This window comes from Onychostoma macrolepis, chromosome 18, assembly GCF_012432095.1.
Source record: "Onychostoma macrolepis isolate SWU-2019 chromosome 18, ASM1243209v1, whole genome shotgun sequence".
NCBI classification, from domain to species: domain Eukaryota; kingdom Metazoa; phylum Chordata; class Actinopteri; order Cypriniformes; family Cyprinidae; genus Onychostoma; species Onychostoma macrolepis.
Window position 1 is genome coordinate 16,233,919 of NC_081172.1, and position 13,512 is coordinate 16,247,430.

Below are 13,512 nucleotides of genomic sequence, written 5' to 3' on the forward strand. Positions count from 1 at the left end.
CCCCATGTTGCAAGGATCTGTACACAATTCCTGGAAGCTGAAAACATCCCAATTCTTACATGGCCAGCATATTCACCAGACATGTCACCCATTGAGCATGTTTGGGATGCTCTGGATCGGCGTATACGACAGCGTGTTCCAGTTCCTGCCAATATCCCTGCGTGAGGCAAATGGTGGTCACACCAGATACTGACTGGTAATTTTACTACTAATTTTAGAGTGGCCTTTTATTGTGGCCAGCCTAAGGCACACCTGTGCAATAATCATGCTGTCTAATCAGCATCTTGATATGCCACACCTGTGAGGTGGATGGAGTATCTCGGCAAAGGAGAAGTGCTCAGTAACACAGATTTAGACAGATTTGTCAACAATATTTGAGAGAAATAGGCCTTTTGTGTACATAGAAAAAGTCTTAGATCTTTTTAGTTCAACTCATGAAAAATGGGGGCAAAAACAAAAGTGTTGCGTTTATAATTTTGTTCAGTGTAAGCTGACGTACTTGCAAAGATTAAAATCGTGTTGGGAGACAATCAAAGTGTAGTGTTAGGAGATATTAAGCAGACAACGTACTAATATTCTAATGACTTGTAGTTGACATGTAGGTGGAAAATTACTTATAGTTAGTAAAATGTCTAAAGTGGACTGTCAGAATAAAGTGTTTCTTATTTTACTAGTATCAGCCCAATAAACCTATTTTTCTTTTTTCTTTCTTTTATCTATAACATGCATTTTCAAAACAGACAGTGAATTTTCATTTCATGCCGACTTTAGATTTCTGTTTATCGCACATTTCTGTGCACAGTTATCAAATCACTTTAGAATACTTTAAATATAGTGCATGGCGTTACAAGGACATTTTGTGGGGGTTAACTATTCCTTCAGCAATTTTATTGCCATCTCATTTGCATCATGCTATTGTAAAATGAAGAAAAGGAGGTTGTTACTTTGAGGCAACAGTGTAATCTAAGGGTTAAATGCCATAATTCGCAAAAGGCATACTGTCATCCAACCTGTTAAGAAAGGAATCTCTCAGTGCATACAGTACTGCTGAGAACACAAACCATTAACAGTGCTTGATTTATTTAGCAGGCAGTGTGGGAGAATCTGCCTCTATTTTCTTCCCCTACGTGATGCAGAAGCACTCAGTGTTGCTAAGAATCTCAATGCTTATATGCACTACCCAGAGGACAGAGCAGTGCTTTTTGATTACGCTCCAATACTCTTGTTCATAAGCAAAAAGTCTCCACAGAACAATATTAGAGAACATCAAAAGACCTCATAAAACAAGGCTTCAGCCTTCAGCTATTTTTTCCTAAATAAGCTGATTTTTAAGAAAGAAAATGTTAGGAGGAACTTAGTAAGACACTGAACTTTGGACATTGTATTCAAAACACATTGTTATTGAGCACCCATAAAGACATGAAAGTTCTTAGACAATGTTATGTTTATTTTGATTTCTTCCGAATCTTGGTCTGAAATGTCTTGAGCCTTTCAGCAAGACTTTCATTGGAAACCTGACACAAACGTTAACCCTGACACCAAAGTCAAGTTCCCTTATGATTAAACATGTTATTGTAAAACATCTGTCCAAGGTTGTCTCTCAAGTACAAATCATTTTCTACCTCTCAAATGAAGTGCATGTGAAGAAGACATTTAGTCCTCTGTACAGTGTCCCATTCAGCATTTCATTACGTCCCTATTCATCAACTGTTGGGAATGTAATGAGCCTTAATCCTTTCCAAACAGCCATACAAAACCTATACTGTCAGCCAGCGCACACTAGTCCCTGCTGCTGAAAGATTCATCAGCGTGAAGTTTTAACAAACAGCCAGTTTTAAATGATAGTCACTTCATATTTAACAGCCGTTGATAGATGCCATGTGCTGTAGCTCGTTAAATTGCATGTAACATTTATGTGTTTGTGCTATTTGCCTGTTAGCAAATACTCTAGATTAAATAGAGATTCATTTTTTTCGATTAAACTCAAGAGATTATTATGCAAATATCGATGCAAATTAATTTATAAACTTTATCATTTTTATAGCTCCACAAAGAGCATAAAAGGCAAGCTTAGTCATTTGATGTGTTACAGATATAAACTTATCACTGTTTTAATTTACATTGAAAGCTTTTTTTAATTTACAAGTACATTTAAGTGTTATTCATCATAAGTATACATGTACATGAAAAAACCCTGCAAAACAATACAACGCTATCTCATGACCAATCCGTAAGTATTTTACGAGATGGCTAATTTGTACAAATTCGTACAACCTCACTTGTAAGATTTTGTATGATTTGTCTAGACCCCAGTGACGAGTAGGTTTAGGGGCGGGGTTAGGGGTGGGTCATTTGTATGAATTCATACAAATTGGGGAACTCATAAAATACGTACAATTTAGCAAAAATCTTACAAATTCTTATGAGTGAGGTCATACAAATTTGTACGAATTAGCCACCTCGTTAAATATGTACGAATCGCCATGAGATCAGGATGAGCAATAATATAATTTCAGTATGTGGGTTAAAATTAAAATATAGGCTTTTTTCATTAGAAATACAACGATTTGTTGATTCATGTTAGCACAGGTCCATTAAATAATAGCGACAATTGTAACAATGTAATAGTAAATGTTGAAATTAACATTAACTTAGGTTAATAAATGGTTTACAAGTACTTCTCATTGTTAGTTCATGTTAACTAATGTTAAATGGAACCTTATTGTAAAGCGTTACTACAATATGTTTCCCTAAAAAACAAAATCACGTTAGTCGTGCAGCTTTTGTAACTATGGTAATGAACGCCGGTAAAAACTGATCTTCCTTCATTAGACAAAAATAGTTTGCTTTAACTAAACTGTAACTAAGCCACATAGACTGCCTCTTGAGACAGACATCATTGCTGTTGATTTGTTGTTGTTGCTATATTTATGCATATGACCATCATAATAAATGGAAGGTCAAGTGTGTAAACACTGGGGAATGGGACGGTATCTGGAAAAACTTTTTGAAAAATATCTCTTTTGTTGCGTGTTTGTAGTGGTGCAGAAATTACATACTTTATCTTAAAACCATGTACTTGTAGTCATACTACAAGCATACAGCAGTATAAAGATCACCAAGACTAGTTCGTAAATGCATTAAATTGTCAAGATGGGCAAGAGGTCAAATGTTATAAGTTTTGATCTTTCCATCTCAACCCAACAACAGCTGACATGAACAGAGCACTGAACACGATGACGCTGGAAATCATGGAAATGGATCACGTTAGCTCTGTCGTTTCACTCTGTACAGTTAAACAGAGTTAATTAACTGACAATCTGAACAAACCGAGAAGCGAAATATTTATACCGCTGCTTTCCCTGCAGGTATCTCTACCAAACATCCGCTAATTAGCTCGTCTTAAACCAAGGAGGCCAAGCTGATTAATTAAAGCAGGTGTTTTGAACAAATAACTCAGACACGAAACCCTCATTTTAATAACTCTTTACAACACTCACCCGACGGCATCTTGTCTTGACGTTGTTGGTCTTCTCATGAGAGTTGTTTGAACTGAAATATAGCACACCATTTCTGATGTAAAAACAAGACTTCTGTGGGCTTGATACAAGATTCATGGATATGTCCTGAAGTGAAATGTGCAAACTTTATTGCGCAGAAGGGCTTTTTAACTGCTACCTAAAATTGAACAACCACCTCGAAGCCTTCATAACCGGGATCCTCATCAACCCAAAACAAAATTTTGCAATCTGCTGTGTACGTGTGCATAAGATAATAAACGTGAAGGTATATGCACATTTTCCTTTCGGGTTTGGACATCTTAGTACATAAGTGAGCACTCAAGTCAATACCAGATGACAATGTTCAAAAGTGGCTTACCAAAAACTAGGCCTCTACGGATATCATGCTGATTTGCAATGGGGAAGCAATAAGTGTGTCATATTCTATTTCATTCACTCTGAGGAGCAGAGAGTCCCTAAGCTGATTATTGTTATATCATTACTCCTCCAGAGAGACGCTTCAGAGACTGTATGAAGTTTGTTACTGTAGTATTTATCTCATCTGTCTTTGCTCAGTAAATGAGTGATAGGATCTGTGAAGAGCTTTGCTAGAAGCCTCGTCCCCCACTGTGCTTTTTTTCTTTAATTCACACTTTTAAACCAGGGTCGCGATTTCAGGACATATAATCTGAGACACATTTACCTGCTGGCTCTGTGTGTCTGATACATTACTGCTTTCATCTTATGTATGGTAAATATTGCAAATATATATTATTTAATCATGTGATCAGTTTTTCCAAATTACAGACTAAACACACATAAAGTGCCATTCTGTCCAGAAATAAATAAAATAAAAAGTAAAAGTAAAATAAAATAAAATCTAGATATAAACTACCATTCAAAATATTGAAATCGCTCAGGCAGCTTTTATTTTAATACTGAAAAATAGAATATAGAAGCAACAATATTGTGATATTCCCATTTACAACTTTTACATTTTAATTTATTCACATGATGGCAAAGTTGAATTTCCAGTAAAAATAATTACTCTGGTCTTCAGTGTCATATGATCTGAAATTATTCTGATATGCTAATTTCTTGCTCAAGGGAAAAAAAAGACTATTTACTATCAAAGTTGAGAATATCTTTGTGGTAATCAAGATGCACTTTTTTCCAGGATTATTTTATGAATAGAAAGTTAATTGAAAGAACATCATTTATTTGTTATAGAAATCTTTTGTAACATTAATTCAATGGTAGTGTATATACTATATGTTTTATATTTATAAATTAAATTAAATTAATGGTAAACACATAATAATAATAATCATAACATCTATCCGTGATTTAAAACACAGAACCAGCAAAATACTTTTTTTAAATTATGCTCTTAAGCCAAACAATTTCCATTTACTGTAAGTCTCCTTGGATAAAAGCATTTGCTAAATGGAACACAATAACAGAAGTGTGCTTTGTGCTCTGACTTTAAAGCCACTCATGTACAGTAGATCACAATAGAAAGAGAGTTGACAACCGACTTCAAATTAACCTAAGTGGAAAATTGTCTGTGCTTTATAATAAAGCGTCTGGAGAATTTAACCCCAGCACTCTCTTGTTTTCCCTCTTTTTCTTCCTCTCTCTACTCCTTTGTGTCTTTCATAACGTAACATTCTACGTAACGTTTCTTTATGCTCTCTTCCTTAAGGACATCCCGAAAGTTCCCCGGATCACAACAACAAGTAAATTGCCTGTGAGCAGTGTGGTAATGAGGAGAGAGAGCACAGGACCGAAAGACTGCCAGATGGTGAAGGTAAATCTTTAGTGCCCTTATACTCTAATGGCCACTTCCTTACCCTTTGGACTAAATGGGGCGACTTATGTTCATTGCATCTCAGTGTATCCCTTAGCCATTTAAGATCATTTACAACTTTGCATTAAATTTCGTTCAAGAATAAGCTTTGAGGCTTCGCTCAGAAGTTGTCTTGTGATCAATGGTATTTTGAACCGCTGCTGTTGGGACCCATGAGAAAATATTGCAGCTCCATTTAGTGAAGGGTGAAGTGTGTAATTTCTGTGCCTTTACGACCCCAAATGGAACTAATAATAATGATTGTTTTCAAACAGATTCCTTAAGCACTCCCCTTTTCTTTCATTGGTTGGCAAAACCAAAAAATAGACCAGTTTTAAAATAGCACACTTGGTGAGACAGTGTTGTTTCGGGCTGGTCAGGATGCTCAAACAAACAGGAATATTTTGAGAAAAATAAATAAATAAATACATAAATAAATAAATATATATATATATATATCTGCTTGTTAAACTAGGACAAGATGTTTAAAAACTCTAAAGTCTAAAGTATAACACTGTGAAAAACATGATATACACTGAACAAAATTATAAACGCAACGCTTTTGTTTTTGCCCCCATTTTTCATGAGCTGAACTCAAAGATCTAAGACATTTTCTATGTACACAAAAGGCCTATTTCTCTCAAATATTCTTCACAAATCTGTCTAAATCTGTGTTAGTGAGCACTTCTCCTTTGCCGAGATACTCCATCCACCTCACAGGTGTGGCATATCAAGATGCTGATTAGACAGCATGATTATTGCACAGGTGTGCCTTAGGCTGGCTACAATAAAAGGCCACTCTAAAATGTGAAGATTTATCACACAGCACAATGCCACAGATGCTGCAAGTTTTGAGGTTGTGTGCAATTGGCATCGTCCTCATCGGGGTCTCGACCTGACTGCAGTTCGTCGTCGTAACGGACTTGAGTGGGCAAATGCTCACATTCGATGGCGTCTGGCACTTTGGAGAGGTGTTCTCTTCATGGATGAATCCCGGTTTTCACTGTGCAGGGCAGATGGCAGACAGCGTGTATCAGCGGTTTGCAACGTTGTGGATCGAGTAGCCAATGGTGGCTGTGGGGTTATGGTATGGGCAGGCATATGTTATGGACAACGAACACAGGTGCATTTTATTGATGGCATTTTGAATGCACAGAGATACCGTGACGAGATCCTGAGGCCCATTGTTGTGCCATTCATCCACGACCATCACCTCATGTTGCAGCATGATAATGCACAGCCCCATGTTTCAAGGATCTGTACACAATTCCTGGAAGTTGAAAACATCCCAGTTCTTGCATGGTCAGCATACTCACCGGACATGTCACCCATTGAGCATGTTTGGGATGCTCTGGATCGACGTATACGACAGCGTGTTCCAGTTCCTGCCAATATCCAGCAACTTCGCACAGCCATTGAAGAGGAGTGGACCAACATTCCACAGGCCACAATCAACAACCTGATCAACTCTATGCGAAGGAGATGTGTTGCACTGCGTGAGGCAAATGGTGGTCACACCAGATACTGACTGGTTTTCGGACCCCCCCAATACAGTAAAACTGCACATTTTAGAGTGGTCTTTTATTGTGGCCAGCCTAATCAGCATCTTGATATGCCACACCTGTGAGGTGGATGGAGAAGTGCTCACTAACCCAGATTTAGACAGATTTGTGAAGAATATTTGAGAGAAATAGGCCTTTTGTGTACATAGAAAAAGTCTTAGATCTTTGAGTTCAGCTCATGAAATATGGGGGCAAAAACAAAAGTGTTGCGTTTACAATTTTGTTCAGTGTAGAAACAATCTCCTCTCAAAAAGATAGCACACTGAATTAAACCTGAAATTTTGAAGTAGAAAATCTGAAGAAAAAAAAAGAAAAAAATCTTATCAAATATGCAACAGTCAGTTTTATTTTTTACTTCAATAATAATAATAACTGCAAAATTATTATTATTATTATTATTATTGTAAAAACCTAAAATATAGCTGGCGGAGGAAGCGTTTGTAGCAACATTTGTAGTGAACTGAGGAAGGGAAGGGCTGTTCCAGTGGTAGTCTTGAAAGCAAGCATCAAAACCTTAAATTTGATTCTGGCCACAACTTGGAGCCAGTGAAGTGAGATCAGGGAACAATGCATACACGTCTGTGCACATACAATGCTTATAATGAAATATACTGTACGTTACACACACTATATGCATACTCTAGCATATGTGTAAAAACAAATCATATTTTGGGCTTTACCCTGTTTTTGCTGTAATATATTGCCTCCAGAACAGCTAAAGATGACCTTAAAATGATTATACTTTATAATCATTATATTTTTATTATATTATTATATTATATATATTTTCTTTTGTTCTGAGTGCATTTCATAGCTCTTTGCAGTGGTGGTTGCAAAACTTTTTTTGTAAAGAACTGAAAAGGCATAATTTTTTCACAGACAATCTTACCGGTAATGGATGTTAACCAAACAAACACACAGATTACGAACCCATTTTCAGAAACGCACTCGCACGTTTCTCACACGGATGGTAGGCGCAAAGCAACCTTACATGATCCTCAGTCATCACTGCAGTTGACACATGATGTGAGATCTTCTAGTCTGGAAGGTTTGAGACAGCACTGGGAAGATGAACACCGGGAAAAATGCATTACACATATCAACAGAGCAGAGAGGAGTACTGTAGACCAGACCAGATACATCTCACTGCTTGCTGACATGCGCTTATCAACAATAATGACAGGATTGTGTGTGTGTGTGTGTGTGTGTGTGTGTGTGTGTGTGTGTAAGTGGTTGTGTTAGCTGAACGTGTGTGTGCAAGTGGGGATAACAGCCACGTGAGGAAGTGTGCGGAGACAGGAAACAAAGACAGACAGAAAGAGGGAGGGAGAGAAACACGGGGTCCCAGGGAGAAGGTGTCATTCTTGGTAGATGACATGCCATGAAGATTGTCTAATGAAAATGTTCCCAGAGCAGCTCTCACCCTGCTGATGGTACTGATGAGAGCAGTGTGACGGAGCCCTGTGACTATACTGAGAGAAAGAGAGAGACTATGAGTGAGATAAAACACACTGGGGTGTCATTCTAATCAATGGAGCCTAATCATATATGAATGCTTCTGATTTTTGTATCTCACTAAAGACCAAGTTATTTATTATCATAGGTTACCATGTTTTATGAAGACTTGCAGCACTCTATCTATCTATCTATCTATCTATCTATCTATAAAACATCTGAATTTTAAATTTTTAAGATTAAATTCATCAAAAGTGACAGTAAAGACATGTATAATGTTACTCAAGTTTTTGTTTTTCTATTAATAAAAGCATCATTAAAAAGGTTATACAGTTTCCATAAAAAAAATTAGAAGCACAGCTGTTTGCAGCTTTGTTAATAAATAATGTTTCTTAAGCACTAACTCATCTTATTAGAATAATTTATGAAGGATTATCTGATACTGAAGACTGAAATAATGCAGCTTTGCCATCACAGGAATTCTATATAATTCTAAATTAAATTAAATTAAATTAAATTAAAACATTTAAAATAAATGAAATCAAATTAAATCAAATTTAAATAAATAAATACGTAAGTAAGGAAGGAAGGAAGGAACACTTCAGTATAGGGACAAATTCTCACTATTAACTTGCTTATTAGCATGCTTATTATCTACTAATATTGACTGTTTGTTAGTACTTATAAAGCACATATTCTGCACGACCATATTCTACATCACTAATCTCAGAGGCGTCATGCCAATTGAAAGTGACAGATTTTTGAGCCAAGTGGATTTTGAATGCAACTTCCAAAAGACAAAAAATAGCTGAATAATATTTTCTATATTTGATACAACCACACAAGCATCATTAAATCGTTCAGCGCGTCATATCATCAGCTGCTAAATTCAAATCTGCTTGCTGAGCCAGAGACAGACGCGTTTTTACAGCTCTGCGAATTATAACCAATCAAACACGACGCTGTTGAGCTTGTGAATGCAATGGCCAATCAGAGGTGTTCAGATAGGTTATAGCTGAAATGCTATGGTTTCTTCACTCACTCGCTGACTGAATACCTCTTTCTGGCGAATTCTTTCGTTAGAAACAATAAAGTGCAGATGTGTGTATGAATCTGTTAGTAATATATTCATTTCACATTCACAGTGTAAACAGCTTCAGTGATTTTAATGGGAGATTTTGAGAGTGCTTGAACTCTAGACTGTCAATGAAAATGTTCTTTGACAATCTAAATGTTCTTTGCTCTCTTTCTGTACAACGAAAGTGTTATGATAAGTAGCCTAGCCTAACTTACAATGTTTTATTCATATTAACTTTCAATGTTAAATTCACATTAAATATAAAGTCAGTCGTATTAAAACTATGTTATGGCATGACTCCCATATCTGTTACTTAAGTAAACAGACAGGTTTTTATGCATAGTTAATAGATTACATTATTAGGTAATCTGTAAAGGTGAGAATCGAGATGTTTCATGATAATGCGTTTGGGAATGTTTCAAATAAAAAGGAAAAAAATAAATAAATAAATCATAAGAACATAAGTGCTATTATGGCTGCTGTGTGTTACATGACAACCCCCCCACCCCACCCCCAACTCATGCCCCCTCAAAAATAATGAGTGCATGACGCCCCTGACTAATCTTACCCAATACTTACACTTAACAACTACCTTATTAACTATTAAGCAGCAATTGGGAGTTTATTGAGGCAAAAGTCGTAGTTAATGGTTTGTTAAAGTCGAGAACTGGACCTTAAAATAAAGTGTGACTATATATTAGATAGTTCTTTTAAATTATAATAATATATACCTCTAACTTTTGAATGGTATTTAATATATAGAATATTTTATATAGTAATTAATGAATATAATACTTACATTTAAATTGAGTATCCAGACTGTTTCGTTATGGAGTTTACAGTATAACAACAAATTGAAGTGGTTGTCAGATGGCGAAGTACTGTATCACAACCATCAAAAAGACATGTCAACTGTTTTTGAGTCTTTAGTGTTGCTCACACACCAACTTGTCTAGAGAGAGTTTACAGACATCAATAATTGCTATTCATTTATCTCTGCTGGCTTCAGTACATTCCTTCAACCAATTCTTCAACCGGTTTTTAAGTAAAGAGCACTTAGGAAGAAGCTAGCTTAGGCAGTGGAGGAAAATGAACAAGGTATATGGCAAGAGTTTTAGATTGTTGCTCTGTTTAAAGTTGTTCTTTTGGCAGGCACAGTCCTATAACACTTCCATTAACTTAACCTTACTGTTTTTTGTCATGTCAGAATAAAACAATGAGGGTGTATTTTTCAGTTAAACATTGTCTCTTGTAGTCTTGTACTCTTCTGTTAAATGTGTTGCTCCAAAAATATTTTTCTAGCTTGTTTTAGAGTCCATAGAGACAAGCATATAAGCATTTCCTTAAAATACTCCATCCCTTGAGCAACATGATTAATCTGTTTTCTATGCAACACTATATAATCTCATAGCTCAGGGCTTTTGTGGAAAATGTAAACAGCAAACAATTATAGTCTATACAGTATCACCGCTCCATTGTGGCCACATATATGCATTTTTAATACTTAAAAGACTTTTGTTCAAGATGTATTTCCCCTTTGCTCTGTGCTTGATCGTTAGATGATCTTGGGATTTGTTTGCTCCTTGAATTTGCTTTTTAAATGAACGTTTTTTTCTGTCTCTTTCTTTGTACCTCCAGGTGGGAGCAGACTGTTCCCACAATCAGACTGAGAGTTCATCTGAGATGAAAAAGACATTTGGACACAGTCAAGTGAGTACTCTGATGTGCCCTACTGAAAGAATTAAAGAGAGAGTTCACCAAAAATGAAAAATCTGTCATCATTTACACACCCTCATGTCTTTTTAAACCTGTATGACTTTCATTCATCTGTGGAACACAAAAGATTTTGAAGAATGTTTCAACAGTTTTGACCATATTAAACAAAGACAACACTGGACTTTCTTTGTATGGACAAAAAAATATAAGACATAAGATGATCTTTTGTGTTCTGCAGAAGTCAAATATAGTAGTCAACATTTGAAGTGGATCAAAAAAGTTAATCAAAGTTGTCCTAAGACAAGAACGCATTTTGCTTTTAGGTTTTAGGACAACTTTAATGAAAGGTTTTGATCCACTTCAAATGTTGACTACTGTATTTTGGGTGAACTATGCCTTTAATAATCATTTAATAACTTTCCCTAATAATGAGTGAATTATACAAAACAATAGATGTGTGTGTGTGTGCGTGTGTGCGTGTATGCGTGTGTGTGTGCGCTGCCATTCAAGTTAAAAAAGTCATCAAAAAAGTCAGAAACCACTAGTGAAAATGCTTTTTTATTTTATTTTATAAATTTACATTCATTAAGTACACATTAAATTGACCAGAACTGACAGTAAAGACATTTACATGATCAAATAAATTCAGCTGTAATTAGCAATAGACTTCTTTCAAAAACATTTTTAAAAATATCAAACCCTAATTGAAGTAAAAAGTTATGTAAACATCAAAACATGAATCGGTAACCTAGAAATGTGCAGAATCTGAAATATTTCTTATTCATTTTACTGTTCATTATAATGTTTCTTTGGTTAAAATCTAACTAAACTTTTAGTAGTTAAATTAAATTTTCATCTATGACGTTTTGACCCCACTGTATATTTGCTAAATTAGCATAATACATGAATATTTTCAGTGTCTCTGAACTTCCATGTTCCCCATGTTACATAACTGAGCTGTTAAAACGCAGTAAGCATAGACTTGCACACACCCTCTCACAGATAACTATTTGCTCCAGTGCTAACAAGTGTCAGGCTTGAGTTCTGCAACAAGAGGTGACAGGTTTTGTCAAATTATAGGTCAGTCTGACAGCGACAGGGGAAATGGAGAGGAAGGTGTAAATGTCTAATCACCTGCTCTGTTTGTGCCAGACTTCAGTGTCCGCTGCACTACGGTTTGCATGCATTCTCTTCTCTTGTCATCTCTGTTCTATAGGCGAAGACCCCAGAGCAGATCGGACAAGGCCAAGCAAGGACAGCAGAGGAAAGTGTGAAAACAGACGGAGACCTAAAAAAGACACAAATGGACAAACACAACTAAAGGGACAGTGGAAGACTTGGCAGATTTTCTGCATGGTAAAAATGATGTCAGATCTGTTTAAGCCCCTCTTCATTCACTGAGCTTATAAGCACACACACGCACACACACACATACACTGTAGGCAAACACAAACAACAACAGACACAAAATACCCAGTCTAACACTGCTAATGTAGAAAAAGAAATTCCCAACATTCGATTTTGAACTTTCTTAATAAAAACCAACCGCATAGTATGGCATGCATTATAGAGTTTTAGATATTGATTTTACAAGGTTACGATGGTACTGGTTGTTTTTAATAACTGTTATTTTTTTGTTCACTATCTATTTTGATTCTATTTTTCTCCCAAAGTGAGGACACAATGTTCTTTGATTTGTGTTGTTTGTAATTAAAAGCTATTTCTGGCACCTCAGACCAGAATTTCAGTGTTAAAGGTCACGCTGGGGGTCATTTGAGTTCTGTAAATTTACACATGAGGTCAAGTTCAAACTTTTGTCTGAGCAGCTTCTGAAAATACTGAGCCATGTCCTGAATGCATCATAGGGCTGCACGATTTGAGGAAAAAAACGAATTGTAATTTTTCTGATAAAAATTGTGACTGTGTTTTACATTTTTTATATTTTTTTTTCCCTAAATAATAAATATATTATACAAAGTAAGAAATATTACTATAGTAATTCCTATAGTAATAATTAACTGTAGAATACTTATATATATATATATATATATATATATATATATATATTATTATCAATATTATATTTTACAGTACAATTGTAAAATTACAATTTAGTTTTTTTTTACAAAACTTAAAACATCAAGCTTTTATTTTGGCAGCACATGTGTAAAAGTGTGTAGAAACACAATGCCACTTCACTCTGAAACATGTAGTACACATATTTATTTCAATAATTTGCAGTCTTTGCGATTTGATAATCATACTAAGCCATGTTGCGAATTCGGTTTTATTCCAATTAATCGCGCAGCCCTAACCGAAACAAAATCAATCCCAACTCTGCTAAAATGATGA

At 35.6% G+C, this 13,512-nt stretch overlaps 1 protein-coding gene across 1 annotated transcript in view; it reads left to right on the top strand.

Moving 5' to 3' along the window:
- luzp2 (leucine zipper protein 2) overlaps positions 1 to 12,894 on the top strand; it is a 110,884-nt gene extending 97,990 nt beyond the window's left edge. Inside the window, exons 10-12 of the mRNA XM_058752278.1 lie at positions 5,206 to 5,310; positions 11,083 to 11,154; positions 12,377 to 12,894. Coding sequence (XP_058608261.1) covers positions 5,206 to 5,310; positions 11,083 to 11,154; positions 12,377 to 12,481 — 282 coding nt within the window. The 3' untranslated portion in view covers positions 12,482 to 12,894. The remainder of the gene's footprint in view (positions 1 to 5,205; positions 5,311 to 11,082; positions 11,155 to 12,376) is intronic.
- The last annotated feature ends 618 nt before the right edge of the window (positions 12,895 to 13,512 follow it).